At 46.4% G+C, this 20,392-nt stretch overlaps 1 protein-coding gene across 1 annotated transcript in view; it reads right to left on the bottom strand.

Moving 5' to 3' along the window:
- Positions 1-4,003: 4,003 nt before the first annotated feature.
- CHCHD3 (coiled-coil-helix-coiled-coil-helix domain containing 3) overlaps positions 4,004-20,392 on the bottom strand; it is a 251,138-nt gene continuing 234,749 nt past the window's right edge. The window contains exons 7-8 of the mRNA XM_081146783.1: positions 17,977-18,112; positions 4,004-4,718 (exon numbers count right to left, since the gene is read on the bottom strand). Coding sequence (XP_081002909.1) covers positions 4,695-4,718; positions 17,977-18,112 — 160 coding nt within the window. The 3' untranslated portion in view covers positions 4,004-4,694. The remainder of the gene's footprint in view (positions 4,719-17,976; positions 18,113-20,392) is intronic.

Raw genomic sequence — 20,392 nt, 5'->3', positions numbered from 1 at the left:
TTACTTGGTTTAAGGGAGTTTCAGGGACTGAACTTGATAGTTTCAATTTTCAACTTTCTTAATTGAAAGGCATAAATACGGTTACCATGTTTTCTGAATCCAAATTGAGTTTAACACTAGACTGTCCCCTAAAATACACGGAATATTACCATGGTCTGCAGAAGGCTGTGGTCTGTTTGGAAGGTTCAAGACAACAGATAGGAAAAGCAGGAGACGCATGAGTTGGATGGCGACTTGCGGTCTCCTCTAAAGCAATGCAACTCTTTATTTAGGGGTCTGCCAGCAACACTGAGGCTGGAGGCACCAGGAGAGAGAAAACACATGACATGAAATATAAAATTTCATCACCTTCAAGCATCACCTGGATGTAGAATGAATCAAGTGGCTGTTCATTTCCCCCCAAAACTAGGTCCCAATGACTTTGAGTTTGGGAAGGTAATGTAATGGAAAGTTCCTGCAGCTATCTGACTTTGGCCATAACTCTTAGTGTAAGGGACCCTGTCAGATGAGCGAGGTGACCCTCATTCTGGACGTGGGGAAACAAGCCTCCTAGGCCTTTCGTGCTCATCAATTCAAATCAGCATCATTCACTGAGCGCGGGAGAGCAGCACAGCCGGCTCCCAGGGCACATGGGGCAGGACTCAGTCTCTCTGGCACAAGGGAGGCCCTAAGTTTCCCCTTTCACTGAACCTGAAAAACCACCGACTACTCCCAGCTCCCTGGGTCACGAGCAGGCTGGGGGTGATGATAAAATGACACAGCTCTAGATCACCTAAACTGGGACAATTAGGACTCTTCTCTCCAAGTTACAGTGGACTCGGGATGACAGAGGCTGGAAAATGAAGTTTGTGGGGATGACGCCCAGCCCTCTCCCCACAGCCTTGGTCCCAAGAGCCAGCGTTCCTCTTACTGGATAACCGCCTCCCTTCCCCTCCCTTTAATTCCTGTGCGTTGTTTCAGTCACCGCTGGCACCTCCGACATTAAGTGGGTCGAGGGGAGGTTAAAAACTGGCACCTGCAACGCTCTGCATCCTTTTAAGAGCCCAGGGGGAGAAGGGGCTAAAACAAATGTCGATAATAAATTTTAAAATAAGCACGGACTTAAGTTAGCCAGCATAAGTACCATCCAGGCTGGGGCAGGTAACATAGCGGCGACACATGGTCTCCTATTCTGGGGCCGGTCTCACTGGCACAAACTGGCCACGTGTCCTGGGAAGTCATTTCAGATTGGACACAGCCGCCCCCTCCCCCCCCAAGTAAGCCCCCTGGGGCAAGTGACACGAAGCCTTTTTTTTTTTTTCCTAATGAGGATCATAAACTATTGGAAAAATACAATCAAAGTCTACAGAACACTAAATACAAACTTAAGTTTTTTCCAGAAAATTTAAAAAGTTCCATATACCTGGTTTGTAAGTTAGGAGCCACAGATACAAGAAACCACTAGAGATAAGAAGTTCTAAATCTCTAACTGGTTTACGACTTACGTGGCTGGGAAGAAAAGAAAGAATCGAAAATCATTTGTTATAATGAAGATCCAGGGCAGTCCCTGGGCAGTAAGGAACCTGAGGGGGAGTGACTTGTCCCCAGAGGCTGCAGCAGCGCAAATCAGAGCAGGGGCCCAGGGTGGCTCACCTAAGATAATGGCCTTTGCACGCACTTTACCTCGCAGGAGGTGGCCTTGAGGCAGAGGAGGGTGAGAGAGGTCTAACCCCCCAGAAGAGGCTAGAGGTAAACATGGGAGCAACCGAGAGGGGGTGCAAACAGATGAGAATTTGGGGGAGTAGGGCAGCGGTGACAGGACGCCTGAGCCCACAGTCACGCCTTCATTCAAAGTATTCGCTTAATACAGGCTCATCCCAATGAGCTACGGCTACCCTTTCAATTGTTCAACTAAGTCTTACATCTTGAGTCAGCTCCCACGGCTGAAACGGGGGCGAGAGAACGAGCCTGCGGGTTTCTGGCAAAAGCAATTATACCTGTGGGCTGAAAGATATCAAGCTGAGAACCACAGGGGCCCAAGCCCTAAGGCAGACATCACGAGGACATCTGGCCGCGGGTTCAGTTCTAAGCAAAATACCGCTTCCAGCTGCTGCAGCGGCGGCTCGTTGGTAGACGGCAAGCCACAGTGTGGGGCCTTTCGCAGTCCACATCTGCTACGCATAAGGATCAGTCAATAATTTTCTAAACCACCACGTTGGCAAGTTTTCTCTAACAGGTTATTAACTTTTCAAAGAGAGGACTTTGCGCTGGTTCCACCCAGCTGTCTTCTAATTCGCCAGACGTTTGTTTAGTGTGATAACATCTGACCACCCTTCAACAGGATACTTGACTTTTCTTGGCTTCCTGAGCTAAACTACTGTGGTTCAAGGTGGGTTCTACTTAATGGAGAAACTAACTGGCATGTCATTCCCACGACACTCAAAAAGCACAACATTCTTCCCAGGCAGTTGTCCTAAAGTTAGCAGAATTGTGAGGCAGGCAATAGGGGGGGTCTCCTAAGGTGTGGAAAAAGGCATCATCTCACCCTTTTATTTCTCCCAAAGTGCCGTCTGTCTCCTTTGCACCCATCTCGTTTATCAGGATAAGTTAAGAACCAGTGCTGGGAGAGAGATGTCCTGACGAACCACCTTCCCACTCTCATGGATTTAACCAGCTTTAAATGCCTGACTTTGTGTGCTTCTCTGCCAGTGACAAGACTGGCAGCCTGGGATGTGCCAAGTTCTTGGCTCTAAATTGCAAAACAAAGCAGTTTGGGAGGGAATTTGTGAGTTAGCTGATTTGTAAACACTGATTTACAGGTCACCGTGTAAACTCTTGTTTTTGTGCCTGTTCTCCCAGGCAGTTACCTGGGTGCCATCCTAACAGTGCCAAAGTGCACTGCTCCTCCAGTCACCAGGGTTTCCTTCCTTCACACTTAATCCCAGCTTATTTTGTACCATCTTAAAAAACCTCAAAACAAAAACTTTCATTAAACAGTAATCACAGAGCCTCTCAGTAGTTACAGTAGGAGAGTCAACAGCCACTCAGAATCAGCATCAGGTCTACAGGTGTGTCCACAAGTGTCCACGGAGATGCCAACTCAGAGATTTAGACAAGAGTCCACACTTCAGTTTAGAGGTTGGTTGAAATCTTCCCAGCATAATCTATGTCCATTCTGACTTTCTCTACAGAAAAGGAATCTGGGCGTGTGGATATTCAAGTTCTCACCTCCAACACCAATTTACTGCATCATCACACAAACCAACAACATATACTGGATCCAACCGAATGAATGTAAGTCTGCACTGGCCATTCTTTCACCCCTCTGCCCCCTAAAGTTGAGAAATCAGGGGCTTGGTATGGTGAGGTGGTTGGATTAGGTCCCACGGGGGAAGGGAGCGGAGTCACAATCTGAACACAGATGCACCTACTCCAGAGCCTGTCTTCTCAATTATTTTGCTAAAGTAAAATAAAAATTCTACACAACAGCAGGTACTCAGACGACATCGCAAAGCCTTGGCATTTTCTCTCCAGCTAGTCCTGGAAAGGCCTTTCCTTTTAGCCTCAATGTGAATACTAATTTCCAACTTAGCAAAATCCAGGGTTGAAGTACCAATCCTCTGGTAAAAAGGGAGATGTAATTAGAAAGTTTTAATGAAATTGGAAAGAGGGAAAATACTCAAGGTTGGCTGACTTTTTAAAAATAACATTTCATAGGTCGCTGGGTGGGAAGTTCGTCACCGAGGTCAGCTAAGCTCGTTCTCGCCATGGGCAGGACGGCTTAAGTCATCCCAGAGAAAGGAAAGCCAAGCAGTTTGTAAAGATCTTACTGAATCCTACCTGCCTACCTAAGAGGCAAATGCTGAGTCGTGTCTGCTTGCCTGAGGCTCTGCAAAGTGCTCTGGACCTTTCCAGGAGAAAGGTACTGCACAGATGTAAATTAGTAACAATATAAATCAACTCGATCCCCATAAGCATAACCATCCAATCCTGAGAAAGAAACACACGAGGCCCCGGGCTACAATGCCAGTCTTCGTCAGAAAATATATTTATTATTGAGAGAGAGTGAAGTCGAGGTGTCAGAATTCATGATAGAGAAGCAGTTGTATAAGCCGAGGTTGCCTTTATGTTGATAAAAAATGCCTTATTTCACTTGTAATCATAAACATTATTCCAGTAAGAGGGACATTTTCTCTCCTTTTTATCTTCTTCCTTACATGATCGCCATAATAAGTTAAAATGAAATAGCTCTTACATAGTCAAGGGAGAAAGAAATAGAAACCCAACTCGCCACAGTCTGGACAACTCGGCCCAGCACTGTGGGCCTGAGACGGAGGCGTCCGGCCCTGTCCCCTCCCCGCTCCAACTCCCTGATCCCTGATCCCCCCAGGCTCTGCGGAGCGGAGGGTCACCAAAGATGGGGCTCAGCTAGGACAGAAAGTTGGGCAGAAAGCACGGAGGGTGGAGAGGGCTGCCTTCTCTTTGCCGCCACAGGTGGGTTACCAGCACCGCAGCGTGTCCCCCGCGGCCGACCCGACCTAGGCCCCGGCTTGCAAGTCGTCGCTGATGAAACTGCGGTGGGCTTCTGTCGCTCCGCTCTCCCGTGCTTCTCTACGGCGGTCTTCTCTTTAAATAGGTTGCTTTCTTAGGAAAAAAAGAATGTTCCCCCTCTGGAATTAACGTGGAAGGAGTTTTGCGTGTTCTGGAAGTTGGCTTTACCCTCCCTTCTCCATCTTGCTCTGCAAGAGAAACAGAAAACCGAGTGTTACCACCAGAAAATGGGGCGACTCCTTAGTACTAGGGCTACTGTTTTCCAAAGACCTACTTCGAAAACGCGCAAGGCAAGGCTGTGCCCCCGGGTCTCAAAATATCCCTGCCTTTAAAGATCCCCGCTTAGTCCTGCATGATCTCCAAAGGACGCCCCCCCCTTCAGCTGAACCCTGGGGGGCACGGCGGGAACCCTAAGGTGGGGCGGGGGGGGTGCGCCGTCTCACTCCCCCCTCCATTTGGAAATGTATGGAAGCATTTCTGGTGGCCACAGGGACTGGGGTAGGACAGAGGTTAAACCCAAAAGCCCTGAGAGAAAATCTCTCACCTGGGGCAGAGCCACACAGGTACTTGTCCCCGCTGCAGAAACGCCTCCTACCATCCACTTGGCTGTTTACTTTTGTGGGTGAGGAGCTGTAGACATACTTCATTGCCTAAGGCTTAAGGGGTGCAGCCTGAGGATGGATTTGCATATATTGTGAAATGATCACCACAGTAGGTTTAGCTAACACCCCCCATCTCAAAGAGACACACCAAAAAGGAAAGCTCTCTCCTTGTGATGAGAACTCGTAGGATCTACTCTCTTAGCAACCTTGTCGCACACAGCAGCGGGGACCAGTCTTCACGTCGTACGTTACATCCCCAGCGCTTACTAATCTTCCCTCGAAGCCTGCACCTTTGCCCACCTTCCCCCCGTCCCCGCTTCTGGCAACCACATGTCTGATCTCTTTTTCTATGCGTCTGGCCCGTTTGTTTGTTTCAGACTCCACATGTGAGATCACATGGCATTTGTTTTTCTCTGACTTATTTCACTTAGCATGATGCCTTCAAGGTCCGTCTATGTTGTCACAAATGGTAGGATTTCCTCATTTTTTTTAATGGCTAAATATTTTTATGCTATTGTATATACACAACTTCTTTACACCCATTCATCCATCCATGGAGCCTTGGGTTGTTTCCATGTCTTGGCCATTGTAAATAACCAGCTATGAACATGGAAGAGCAGGTATCTTCTTGAGCTAGTGTTTTTGTTTCCTTTGGGTATATACCCAGAAGTGAAACTGCTGGATCGTACGGTAGCTCTATTTTAGTTTCCTGAGGAAGCTTCGTACTGGTTTTCATAATGACTGCACCAATTTACAATCGCAACAACAGTGTGCGAGGGCCCCCTCTTCTCCCCTATATGTCAGCATTTGTTATATCTTGCCTTTTTGATGACGGTCATTCTAATAGGCATGAGGTGCTATCTCGCTGTGGTTTTAATCTGCAACTCCCTAATGACCAGTGATGCTGAGCATCTTCTCATGTACCTGTTGGCTATGCACACATCGTTTTTGGAAAAATGTCTATGCAGGTCCTTTGCCCACTTATTAAGTAATATTTTCCCTTTTGCTATTGAGTCATATGAATTCTTTATATATTTTGAATATCAACCCCTTATCAGATATATGGTTTGCAAACAGTTTCCCCCATTCTGTATGTTGTCTTTTCACTTTCTCGGTGGTTCCTCTGCTGTGCAGAAGCTTTTCAGGTGATGTATTCCCACCTAATGTATTTTTTATTTTGTTGCTTGTGTTTTAGGTGTGGTTTCCAAAAAATCATTACCAAGACCTACGACAGGGAGCTTTTTCCCTATGTTTTCTTCTAGGAGTTTCATGCTTTTAGGTCTTATATTTAATTCTTCAATCCACTTCAGTTAATTTTTGTGAGTGGTGTAAGACAGGAGTCAAGTTTCATTCTTTTACCCATGAATATCCAATTTTCCCAGCACCAGTTATTGAAAAGATTGTCTTTTCTCCACTGAGTGTTCTTGGCTCCCCTGCCAAATATTAGTTGACCATGCTGGGTTTATTTCTGGGCTATCAATTCTGTTCCACTGGTCTATGTGTCTGTTTTCATGTCAGTACCACACCGTTTGATTACTATAGCTTTATGGTACAGCTTGAAATCAGACAGTGTAATGTCTCCTGCTTTCCCCTTCTTCCTCAGGATTGCTTTGACTATTGGGAGTCTTTTGTGGTTCCTTGCAAATTTTAAGATTTTTTTTACTTCTTAAAAAAAAAAAATGCCATGGGAATTGTTAGGGATTGCACTGAATCTATAGATGGCTTTTGGAAGTATTGACATTTTAACAAATTTAATTCTCCTAATCCATGAACTCAAGACATCTTTCCATTTATTTGTGTCTTTGATTTCTTTCATCAATGAGTTATAGTTTTCAGAATAGAGATCTTTCTTCTCCTTGGTGAAAATAAATTTATTCCTAAGTATTTTATTTTTTAATGGGATTATTAAAAATGGGATCAATCTCTATATAAATGGGATCAATCTCTTTTTCAGAAAATTCATTGTTAGTGTGCAGAAAACATTACCAATTTTTGTATGTTAACTTTGTATCCTGCACAGTTACTGAATTCGGCAATTAGTTCTAGTGTGTTTTTTATGAGTTTTTAGGATTTTCTATATATAAAATCCTAGCGAGAAGAATCCTTAATTATCAGATAAAAACTCTAGAACCAGCTGGAGCGGGGTACACTGCCTCCATTCTAGGAATCTTTAAAAAGACAAGAGTGATCCTTTCCCCTTTAGCTTTGAAATTACTCAGGAAGAGGAGGCTGGGGGGTCGCAGGTCGCTTCTAATCTATTCACGCCTTCTTCCTGCCACCCTCACCCTTCCAGCCACTGATTTCACCCAGCACTTAACTGAGCTCCTACCAGGTACTTGCTGCAATTACTCAGGTGCTATGGGGAAACCAATACACACGCTCATGGAAAACCAAGGCATGACTCAGTAATAACCTGTGATTTTTAAATATACTTGCTAAATATGTGCTAAAATTATTTTATTGAATAAGTACACACAGTATAAAATTCAAGAACAAAAGAGGACATAGTAAACGTAACTTTTTCCTTCCTGTTTCCCAGTTTCCCGTGTACTCTTCCAGGAGAGAGTGGTCCTGCCGGGCTCAGAAGACAGCACTGCAGCTGGAGGGTCAGAAGGCTCCTCAGTGACCCTCCACTAGGACAGAATGCAGGGAAAAAACCAGGAGTAGGGGTGGGGACAGGCGAGGCTGGGGGGCACTGCGAAGACTCAGAGGTGAGAACAAGCCCAGTATGTACGGATGGTGGAGGAAAGAGACAGGCCTGGCTGGAGGAAAGGGTGGGCGCTCAGAATGTACCAGAAAGAGGCAAGGGGGGCCCCGACCCGTGAGTGCCGGGCTAAGAAATGGCCTGCTGCCCACGGGAACGTCGTGAGGAAGGCTCTCCTGACACCCTTAGCACAATGGGTCCCATGGAGGAGAGTCTGGAGGCAGCAAGACCAGGGAGGAGGCAGATTAGGAACCAAGCAAAGGTGTGGGTGAGAAACAGGGCCACAAAAACATGGGAAGGAAAAGCGATGGTGAGACCCAAGGCGTGGTGGACCCTCAGTGACAGGGAGAATGGTGGTGTCACCGAGAGAAACAGGGAAGTCAGTGAGAGGAGGCACATCGAATATGAGGACAAGGGTTCCAACTTGGGGTTAGTGGAGCTGGGGCGATGGTGAAACATCCCAGAGGGAAATGTCTAGAACGAAGCTGCAGGCTCAGAAGAGGTCGAAGGTCTTTAAAGGTTTAAGATCCAAGAAAAAAGTGAAATAAAGGGGCAGAACAGAAAGAGCGGAAGGACAAATAGGCGTGTTGGGTCCCAGAGCACAGGACGGGTAGGTTATCCTAAAGATCCTACTGCAGTATCCATGATTACAGGTTTCTAAGAAGTCTGCGCCCACAGGGTGCAAAAGAACAGAGTGAAAGGCAGGCAAGCAGTGTGCAGGGGCGCATGCAGAGCCGGCCGGAGAGCCAGCAAGAAGGGGGCGCGCCAGGCTGGGCGCGCCCGGAGGAGCAGGCCGCGCTGTGCGGCTAAGCCCAGGCGGAGAGGCCCTCTCACCCCGCCCCTCACATTAGCTCTGTGCTCCCCGGGAAAACTAAACATTCAGCACCTACCATGAAGAACCAGACCTGGCAATGTCACAGCATCACAGCGCCTCATTTATCCCCCCGCCTCACCCCCTTGCGGCTTGATCTGTGTGCAAGCCTCTCCAACTACATGGACTGGGAACTATAAGCTCGCATACGTAGACACCCTCGCCGCCACACTGCAGAGTAATACAAAACGGAAGTCGGCGTAAAGCGGGTCTATACTGAGCCCATCTAAAGGCATTTAGTTATTAATGAAAGTGATCACTTTATGAGTGAAGCCATTTTGGACTTTGGGGGTCATATACTCACTACTTTCTTCAACACACCAATGGGAACTTTAAGCTGTGAGCTGCCTGGTCAAGATTACGTGGCTGTGCCGCGTTCTATGGTTTAGACCTTAAGATTATAGCGATAGCCACATGACAATCGACAAGAGAAAAATTTTGATTTGTCCTGAATTAAATCACAGCGGGCTGGGAGTGAGAGATGAGCGTGTTCACCAGCTCACAGCTGCGGGTCAGCTAACAGTGGACCCTCACGTTCCTGAGTGTAGGGTGGAGCCCTGAATCGGCTTCTGGAGCGACCACCGGACACCTCCATCCTGCACGTGCGTGCACTCCCAGGACTGGGCCCACAACCAATCAAAAGTAGTAAATATTTCCTCTTCAGACTGTGCAGAGCCCCACTTCATCCTTTCCCGTCCCCCTTATCTGTAGTCAATACAAATTCTTTCTAAACAAATTACACCTCTCTTCCCCCAAACACCATGAGTATATAAAAGGGCCCATCAGCTCCAGGACAGTGGACTCGCCTTGTCTTCTCCATCCAGCCATGCTGCGGTTGGTGCAGACCTCAAGCCCCAGGGCAGGTGCTTTTCTGGCTAGCATCTGGCTCAATAAACCCTTGCTTTTATCAATAAACTTCTCCTTTTGGCCATGAAAGTTTTTTTTTTTTTTTTTTTTTTTATTAAACACAATGTACCACTTTTCAACAGTTGCAAAATAATCAGCGGTGAGCCCAACATAATTAAAGCAATAGTTAGTGTTATTCTAGAGTCTAGTGGGTCTTTTACTCTCCTTCTCCGTGCAACCCCAACCAAATACAGACGGTAATTTTTCAGCCAGCTCAGGGAGTGATAAGAGCATCAGACTCTCTTTAAGAGAGACAAGCCGGGCCCTGGCTGGTGCAAAGATCAATGGGCTGGTCTGACATAAAGGCACTAAAAGAACACTTCTGAAAAAATATAGACACAGAGAAGTAACCACATTCACAAAATACCCTGATACGTGCTTTAAAGTTCAGCTGATTCACGGTGACTCTTTGAAGACACAAGGGACAAACCTGTGTCTTCCAGGGCTGGTCTACACACAGGCTATGTTGTCAAACTGCAGTCAGTCGCCACCAAAGGGTGGCAGAGGCGGCACAAAACGCCTCCCTTCTGTCACAGACATTAGCAAACACACAATGGCAAGCCGAATTTTTAAAAAGATGAACTGGCAAAACATTCTGCGTGTTCCTATGTCACAGCTATGCGATGAAACCTGTTAACACCCAGGCCCAAGGGCCTGAGGTGACAGGGTCCGAGGCCTGGCAGGGTCTGTGTCATTTAGCATCCACCTTGTAGATTCTCCTGTAATCTCTGTATGGCCTCTGTAAGCAGCTGCCTTTGGGCTGAATTTCAACACCGCATAAATTTAACGCTGCATAAATTAACATAGGAAATTCCCTGAAGAATTGAGGGGAGGTTTTGCAAGTTATAAAAAATCGCTTCCTTCATTTAAGGGACTGCTAGGACTTCATCTTAATGTAGAGTAAGGAGTTTCTTGCTTTTGCTTATCACTTGCGGTTTGGGGGCCTGCAGAATCCCCTCTTATAAACAGCTGGGGAAATTAGCAAAAGATGCAACAGTTCGGGCATCAACACTGCTCTTTTCCCGAGTCTCTTTCCGCTTCCAACCGCCGAGGAAGGGACTGGCAGCTCCCTGGGTCAGGCAAGAGCAGGGCCCCGGAGACCAGAGACTGCGCGCCACTTCCACTTACTAAAACGATCTTAACTGTCTCCCTCAAATATTTTCGCCACACAGTCACCTCTCAACTGGTTTCTGAATTACAGCCTTGGAGGGGTGGCTGTCAGCAGCACAGTCGGGAGGAACCGCGGCCACCCTGGGTTGCTAAACAATCACCACGATGACAATAAAACTCTTTTTCTCTTTCTATAAAGGACACCACTCAGTCTCTGGCGGAGCTGCCCCGGCTTCTCATCAAGACTTCAAAAGCCCCAATAAAGCTGGGTAAGGACCAAAGGTCGTGGGGGATCCAAAAGGGGAGCACGTCCTGGGTGTACCTGAGTTTTCACCGAGGGACAGAGAGAATGGGGAACGGACGAGAATGGAGCTGTGATGAGGAATAGTGAGTGGGAAAGACAGAATGAGAAGATTGTGAGATAGAAGCAAAAGTAATCGATAAATTCAATTTAGGAGAAGCACAGAGTGAGCTTTGCGGCGCCAAGTGCTCCTGCCCCCGAAGGTCTGATTAGCTAAGTCGTTTTGCTTTCAGTGCGGGCGTTCCCCCCAAGCAGCGCTGTTCTTTACCCTTCTTACTTTGGAGGAAACACAATTTAACTTTTTAATGCCTCGATCTTGTTCCATATCTCCTACGACAAATGCTGTGTAATAATTCAAATTAAATTACAAGTCACTGTTTATACAACTTGCTACACAACAAACACAACAGTACCCATTGCAGCCCTAGCCCTTGAAAGGTAAGCACCGCGAAAGATGCCCACTAAGATCTAAGTCTAGTACCAAGGTAATGTTTTTTCGAGTTAACCCTGGTTTAAAAAAAGGCAAGGTCATAAAGGACATGGCTCTCAGAAAGCGGTTTAGAAGAGGATTCCTATGATGAAAGGGGCCGGGGTCACAATTTAAAGTTTGGAATTTAGTTTGCTTTCATATGGCTCCAAATTCTAAGGGCGGTGCCATAAAGGACGTGAAATCTGTTTGGAACATCCATGCATCACCCTGGGCAGGAGAGCAGCCTGGCGGCACACTGGTAAATATCATCAGGTGACAGTGATAAAGAAACCCTTGAACACAGTAAAAACATGCTCCTCAGGTCTTCCCCAAGTCACCCTTTTGGCTTTATCTTTGTGCTCCATGGCGGTGGGCATCTGCGGACATCAGGAGCAACTGCACAAGGACAGGGGTCCCTGGCGTGGCTCAGAGGACGGGAGCAGGGAGACTAAAGCAGCAAAGCCAAGTGAGGGTCTAGTCACCATGTGGGCTGTCCAGGGGACCTGAGGACCTTGGCTGGGAGCCTCCTTCTATCCTCTTGCCTGTAAAAACTGGGGGCATGGCTCCTCAGCCAGGGGCACTGCAGTTTCAATGTGGCCAGGGGAGGGGAGAAGACAGCTGCTTTTTCAGGGGCTCCTGCCTTCTGTCCAAGACATCTTCTGTTTGTTCCTGAGGATCGGTCTGATTAGACCTCTGCCAGATGGCTCAGACAGGGTTGGCAGTGACAGGTCAGGCAACTCCTCATCTCCCGAAGGAAAGGAAACAAAGGCCAGTGGGCTCCAGCGCTCTGTGTCCAGCCACCTGGGGAATCCGTTCAAAGTTCCGATGTCCAGGTCCATCCTCAGAGCTTGGGGATGGGGCCAGCCATGTGCATTTTAAATAAAGTCCCTGGTGATTGTGAAGCTCACCCACATTTGAGATCTGATACTGCAGGGGAGAGTGCACTGGGTCTGGCAACAGGAGCGAGCTATTCTGGTCTGGACTCCGCCCCATCTACAGAGCACTGGGACTCTCTGGGTGCTGATTTTTCCAAGTGAAAAGATGCGATCAGGTTACATGATCTAAGGTCTGTCTCGTTCCACCAGCCTCTAGTCTATCACATCATTTGCATGTAATTTATAGTTTGTCTGAAAATGACGATAAAATGCAGCTTGCTCTGGCACCAGGTTTTCCTTTCAGGAATTCTGATTTCTAGAGAGATAGCTACTGCTATGTTTTCAGGGCCTCTTCATACTCAAATAATGGGGCAGCATTTGAGCCCTGGTCTAACACAATCCAAGTTCTAGAGAAAAACTACGCTGTCTTTAAGAAGCTGGCACGTTCTGCCGAGTAATCTCCTCCACGTGCACTGATGCCGGAGGCTGACCATGGACTGCAGCGCACCAGCCTTGGGATGAAGAAGCTTCGTTAGGATCTAGCCTCACTTATCAGGGTCTTGACCCCATGTTCCCACTACAGCCCGGTGACTTTCTGATGTCCTCAAAGTGGTCAGCGAAAAGCAGACAGGCCTCATTTCTAAGAGGTGCTCACTTTGGTACTTCTTCAGCGAGCTGCTTGCTTGGCTCCTGCCCACTTGCTGGTTTCAACCTCTTGGTTTATTGGCTCCTGAGAGGCCTCCACCACCTGGCTCCCGGCTCCACCTGCCTTCTGTCCTCTGGGCATCTCCTGGGCCTGGCCCTTGCTTTTCGCCCTGGTCTTTCTTTGGCTCTTCTGCTCTGACTTCACAGTCCCTCACCACCCATGGCACACAGGGTGAAAGGCACTGCAGCCCGGAGGGGCCTGGGGCTGGCTACAGGTACTCCCTTGCATTTTCTAATGCACTTCATTAGACGGCAGCCTACATCCTGCCAGGGGGCACTGAGAGCCACTTTTCACGTCAGTGACTTTGGAGAAACTTGGAAACTGTTTTCACCCCCTCCCAAGTCCATTCTGTCACCTTGGCTTCCCCGGGGCTGACGGGCGTACATGTTTCAAGGAAGGGGTACCAAGCAAGCTGTGGGAGGCCAGACAACAGGCAGACCGACCAGAAATGCAGCTGTGCATCTGGAGCGAAAGCTTACGGCGGACAGCAGGACCTAAGAGGAGAGGAAGTGCTGGAGGTCCCCGGAGCAGGTGCTGCTTGTACCCACAGCCGTATCTCTTCATTTGAAAGTGCTCACCAACACGCGTGCTATGCACACTGCCTCTTGTTCTCACCCATGGATGTACAATCAGTCCTAGAATAACAGAGCGGGAAGGCCCTCGTGCATCACCTAGTTCAAACCCTGAACTTCCCAAAGAAGACACTGAAGCCAGGTCGCCATGACTAGATTAGTGTTAGCTACAGCCCTTCCCACAAACTCTACCGTCCCGACTGTTCCCAGAAGTCCAGCCAGCTCTGTACCTTTCTGCCAAGAGCAGCAGGGCTGAGACAACAGCTGGGATGTTTAGAATCGCTACCCCCCCACCAAGCAGATGGATTCTGGGAGTAAACTAGGGGCAGTGGGATGTCCCAGGGAGCACAGCAATGTGGATCTGGGAGCAAACCCCTTTCTACACCCCCTGCCTTTTTATAAATAAAACTTGGGCACATTTGGGCCCACTAGTGGGCAATTACTATTGGCCTCCCCCCTTCCTCTCCCTTCCATAGCCTCCTATAAGGTGGGTGAACGAAGATTGAATGGGAATCGGGTTTTAAAGGTAAGGACGGGTAAGTCAATCTTGGGGGTTTTTAGAAAGCTATGAGGCTAAGCAGATATGAGAAATAAAAGACACAGAAGTCTATCAATCGATGGCCCCTACATTTTTAAATGTTGTATCTCATCTAGCTGGCCAGTAGCTTTTAAGTCTTAGAAATAATAATTATAGCAATTTAATATCTCTTTACCCCTGTGAAGACACACAATTTAATATACTGGAAGTAGTCTAAATGTCTCATGTCACTCCACAAGGAACTGTTCAAGAATAGCCGAAAAAAGAGTGATGTGAAAACGTGGATGAATCAGGAAGGAAAGCAAGCTAAGGAATATCCGGAAATGTTCCTATCATTAAAATCTATTAGTCTCCAGAACCATGCCCCAAGGGAACCCGTGAAAGCCCAACCTTATGAGTCATTTAAAAGTGGAGTGGGTTTGGCTGTTGGAATTATTCCAAGGGGAAAACTCATGCACTACGCCGGAAATGGACAACGCAGCCTAATGGGTCGTTGTCATGTTCAGTATTTTCTGTTAGTGAGTCCAGCTCATTCTCTGGATTTAACAAGGAAACATAAGAAGGGCTGCTGACCGGTCAGGAACTGCAGTCGGGATCAAGACCACATATCCTGCCAAAGTCTCTCCTGACTACGGGAGAGTGGGGACACCAAGTAGACTAACCTCACAAGGAGGAAAAGGAACATGTGGTATTAGAAGAGAAGTAACCATGCACGAAATACTGATATCACCCCGTGGCCATTTTGGTGAGATCGTAACATGGGGCCGTGTGGAGCTGCACCTTCGCTCGTGGGCTGTGTAACCCCACTGCCCCCGGTTACCGCCAGTCTCTAGGACCAGCTCCTTAAGTTGATCTCCACAATTGTCCCCTTCAATTCATGATTAGTGTACATGTTTTCCCTTACTGCCTTACTTCTGTATCAGTGGGTGATGGATGTGCCTTCGCACACCCAAATCAAAAACCAAACACTATTTTTAAATTTTTTGTTCTTATGGCGAGTTATATTTTGGCCTAGTTGTTAAATTTACTTTGTTGGGTTTCAATTCTCTCAGCTGTAAACTGATGAGAATAAAACTATCTCTCTTTACATCTCGGGTGGTCATAAAAAGCAAGTAAGAGGCCCTGGCCAGTTGGTTGGAGTGTTGTCACATGCACCGAAAGGTTGCAGGTTCGAATCCTGGTCAGGGCACAAGCCCAGGTTTTGGGTTTGATCCCCAGTGGGGGCCCGTGTAGGAGGCAACTGATCCATGTTTCTCTCATACAACAATCTCTCTCTCTCTCTATCATCACCCCGCTCCACCTTCCCCTCTCTCTGAAATCAGTAAAGCACATCCTACCCTCAGATGAGGGTAAACAAACAAAAAAGTAAGAGAATGGATGTGAAATCACCTTGAAATCTAAAGTCCTATGGAAAGAAATACAGGTATTCATGTTTCTTGGTTCTTGCCCATTTCCATGTTGGCTATTTTAGGATAAAATGTTTTGTGGACACACATCTTTTTAATAATATCAGTTTTATACACTCCCTAATACCTGAATGTAAGAGTAGCCAAAATAATAGGTACTGGAAACATATTTGCTGAAAATAGTGTTAAATTATATTGCAGATGGGGTTGGGGGGAAAGGAGGGTCTCTTTTGGAACCACTGCTAATAATCTGATGCTTTTGTCTAATCCATTTAGTTGGTTTCAGCGTGAAATACACAACTGAGGAAAAAAGAAAAAAGTAAGATTTATTGAATACTTTATATAAATGTTATCCTCACGACAACACTGGAGATATCGTTACCTCAATTCACATATGAGAATGAAGGCCCAAGATCAGAGAGCTAGCAAGAGACACGGCTTGGATACAAACTTGGATCTGCCCAATTTGAGCTCTCAACTGCGCCACATGGCATATTTGATTTTGTCCCATATTAACTCTGTTTTATTCTAGAAATGTAAGTCGTTGATCTCATGGAGCTATGTGTAGATGATTCTACACAACTCAGACAGGAGGGAGTCGATCCCCAGACACCCTTGCAGCTGTCACTTCAGTAACGTCACGAATCACACTGGGGAACGGCACCTGCGTTAGACACGGGCGCGGAGGCATCCGCTTCCTCGGGCCGCTCTCTGCCCTGGCTGCCCACCTCTGCCTCCCCATGGCACTAAATAGCAAGTGAGAAAACCCCTGCCCAACTTATAGGTCCCAAGTGCTCCGTGAGTATTAATATTGAATGCCGGGCTTGTTAAGAGCATATCAGAAGCTGCTTTTGCAAATAAAATGGACTAACAACAATATCAGCATTATTTCTACCGAAGACCTTTAAAGAAAAAATCCCTGGTGCACTATTATGAGTTATATAAGTGTCACTATTAGCAAGAAACAGAAAAAAGCCTCAAGCCATCAGGCCTTTAAAGACAACATAGGCTTTTAACAAATCTTGATTACAGTAGTCCTCCCTCATCTGCAGTATGTTCCGGTACCCCAATGGGTGCCTGAGACCACAGATACGCTATACTGTTGTTTCCTATGCATATATACATATCTATGACAAAATGTAATTTATAAGTTAGGCACAGTTAGTTAGAGATTAACAACAATAACTAATAATAAAATAGAACAATTACAGCAACATACTGTAATAAAAGGCATGTGAATGTGGTCTCTCTGTCTCTCATAAAATATGTTCTTGTGCTGAATGTAGAGCAGGAATGCACTAGACAAAGGGATGACCACACCCCAGGAGGAATGGAGAGGGATGGCCAAAGTTTCACCGCACTACTTGGAGCAGCAAGCCACTGAAAATTCAAGCACTGTTCACTTCTGGAATTTTCCATTTAATATTTTCAGACCGCAGCTGACCATGGGTGACAAACTGTGGAAAGCGAAGCCGTGGATAGGGAGGACTACTGCATATTGTTTCTACTAGTGTTGCCATTACCGTCCAGCTATGCAGACAATACCAACCCTCCCATGAGCAGACAATACCAACCCTGCCATCAGAATGTTAGAAATTTACGCTAAGTGGTATTATTATAACTACAGCAAATTATGCTGCAGAGTCATGCTGTGTAACTCAAACACCAGATTTAGCTGGGCTAGAAGGTCAACTCTGGGGAGGTTAGCAGCAGAAAGAATCAAGGTTTCCAACAACTGCCGTCTTTCAGAACCACCTACATCCAACTGTTAAATCAGTTAAATGATAGGCAATTACATGACCTGCCAGAATTGATAACTTGCTTCTGAGTTCATCATTAGCTTCCTAAAGTACATAAATGAGAGAAAATACATGTCCTGGGAACATCATATTATTCTGATAATGAAGGGTCCAGAGAAGAACATGGCCATGGCATAAAAAAGTGAAGGAAACTATTTTCTAAATCCTGCTTCTGGCCTCCCTTTCCTGGCCAAGTGAGTGGCCTCTACCAATGGGCAGAAAATTGAATGGTAGGTTTTTATTTCAGTCTTCTGTTCATTTTTGGTCTTTCGTTTTTTTAAACCAGGCTCTCTGCATGACCACTTGCTGCTTCTGGACCCAAAGCTGCTGGCCCCTTAACTTGCATCTTTCCTCTTTGCTGGCTTTGAGTATTGGCCCAGAAATAGGGAGCAATGAATGACCTTGAAGACACGATTACTACAGAGGACAAAAGTTCAGAACTGGGAAAAGTGTTATTTTAGTAAGAATTGTTTTTTCTGAAAGTAACGAGCTAAACACAGGAGAATGCAGGCTCTTCTCACAACCCTCCGGATGGAAGCTGACCACAGCCTCACCAGGCCGTCGCAGCAGTTGGGCCGCACACCCACCTGTTTGGCCTGGTTGACGCAGCGCAGGTACTGGTTGGCCAGCGCAGAGCAGCTGAGCGTCTGCTGGGCGTTCTGCCGGTAACACTGGAGGATCTTGGCCTGCAGGTCCGCACAGACTGGATGAACCTCATACCGCCTGGAAACAAAAAGCGGGGAGCACTGAGACAAACAGTCTTCGATCAGAGCAAAGATCAAGGCCAGAGAACATCTAAGACATTAAATACGATAAATGTTCCAAATGTAGAAAGAAAAATTCAAGAGAGGTAATTGTCTTCAGCCTTGAGAGGTATACAAGGTAAACAATCTCTCTGAAATTAGTTCCTTTAGCCGACGCCACCACGAGCCTCTCTGGACACTTAAAGCTTCCCACCAAACCGAAGTGGAAAGCAGGCGAATGGCACCAACGCTCTTCAGCCCAGCCAGTGAGTGAGAAGCCTCGGGGCCCTAATTCCTCTTGTCCACCCTCACCCCCAGCAGGTCACAGAGGGGGGGACCCCACATTCTGGTCTCTCTCCCCATATGCACTGTCCTTACGCTTATATCCTGGATTCCACCACCTCCCAACTGCCCTCTCTGTCTCTTAGCTGTCGCCTCCTGCTCCTGTCTTCCAGAGGAGGTTCTTCCAGAGGGTTCTAATACGTAAATCTGAGACAGCCTCTCTCATTACTGCTTTTTAAACAAAATGCGAGGTCAACAGGTAGGTCTTCGTCAGGTTCCTGCCTCCTCTTTAGCCTTCATTCTCCACCCTGCTGCAGCCTGACCAAACCACTTCCAGGGCGTGGCTCTCACATGTCCCTTCACATCTCTGCTCATGCAGGATTTTAGGAATGCTCTGAGCCCAAACTCCCATCCATTAGAAACTCCCAGACATCTGCAAAATATTCACTTGTCTTTGAAGTGCAATCGTATCTACAGCTTTCACTGGCTTTCCCCATGCATGGTGGAGTCTATCACCCTCTTTATGGTGACCCCACTGACCTTCACGGTGCACTTCCCGCTGATTACACTATAGTCTGTGTACACTACAGGGCACTCACTAGCGTGCGTTTACCACTAGCATGCAAATCCCAAGGAGTGTGTCTCGTTTTCTTTGTGACCTTGGCTACTGATAAGGACACCTCTTCCAGAAGTCATGCAATCAGTTGTTGACAAAACAAATGAGTAGAGAGAGAAAATAATTTTTAATTCCTAGGCTCAAATTTTGCTAATTATACTTACAAATCTCACATTTTAGTTAGATTGCTTTCGGTGGATAGGCACTACACCAAACTTAAGTGCTTCCAGAAAAGCTTATCATATAGGCTTGAAACACGGTAACAGCAAAATAAGCCAAATGAATTACACAAACAAAAACAGAATATTCTTAAGATGGTAGAGGAACTCTGTTTATAAGAACCAAACACACAGAGAACATACATAATATCACTTTTAATACAGGAATTCACATTTTTCCCCTCAAATTAGTTTTGCTTAATGCTGGTTCTCATATTGGTTCTTTTTTTGAAATTTAAATTTTGTTATTGCCATAGTAATCTTGAAACAGCATTATTTTAAATGTAATGGAGTCTAGAAAACCCCTGGAGAACACAGGAGGACTATTTCTCATCAATAAGGAAACCCCTGGGTGACGATTTGTCTCCTCATTACTTTTATCCAGCACACTAAGCTAATATATATTTTGCTAGAATAGAAAACTGAAATGCACACCACGTTACTGGTCCCTGAGGGAGTTTACCTCTTACTATCCTCTGAAGAAAGTAGACATACAGGGGAAAAATAATCCCACACATTTTACATAACATTGCTTTTACTTTTTTATTCATACCTTACTGAAATCCAACCCCAGGAGTTTCAATTATCTCTAAGATTTCGAAGTTCAGATGTCTGTGAATTTTTCTGGACACTGATTTCCTTAACCCCCTACCGTGAACATCAGCATCTAAAGGGAGCCGGCTGTGCTTCCGAGAGGAGAGGCGCAGGCGCCACTAGCTGACTGATTTCAGCAAGACGCACATCTGGGTAAATGCTGAATAAAATGTGGTCAAGCAGAGGTCGGCCGAACCTAGCACATGCATGACTAATGCCCATATCCGTTCAGGAGAAAGCAAGGTGACATTCCACCCTACTGTTGAGGGCCATCATACGTCCAACGTTACCTTAGCTTTAAGGCAGGCTGGGGAGAGGGAATGAGAGGAACCCTGGCCAGATGTGTGGCCCTTCCCAAATCACATGGAGGAAAAGACTGGAGAATGAACTTCTACATACTGAAGAGGGTCTTCTTTTTTCTTTTAAAAAGGCTGTTCACAATGGGGTTCAGCTAATACTACGAACTCCTTAGAAAGAGGTCATTTAAGTTGAATATAAGCATTTACCCTGAGTTGAGCTACTAATCATGCAAGTTAAAGTCCATGAGTTA

Source organism: Miniopterus schreibersii, assembly GCF_964146895.1.
Source record: "Miniopterus schreibersii genome assembly, chromosome: 9".
In the NCBI taxonomy this organism is placed as follows: Eukaryota; Metazoa; Chordata; class Mammalia; order Chiroptera; family Miniopteridae; genus Miniopterus; species Miniopterus schreibersii.
This window is presented reverse-complemented; position numbering and strand designations above follow the sequence as displayed.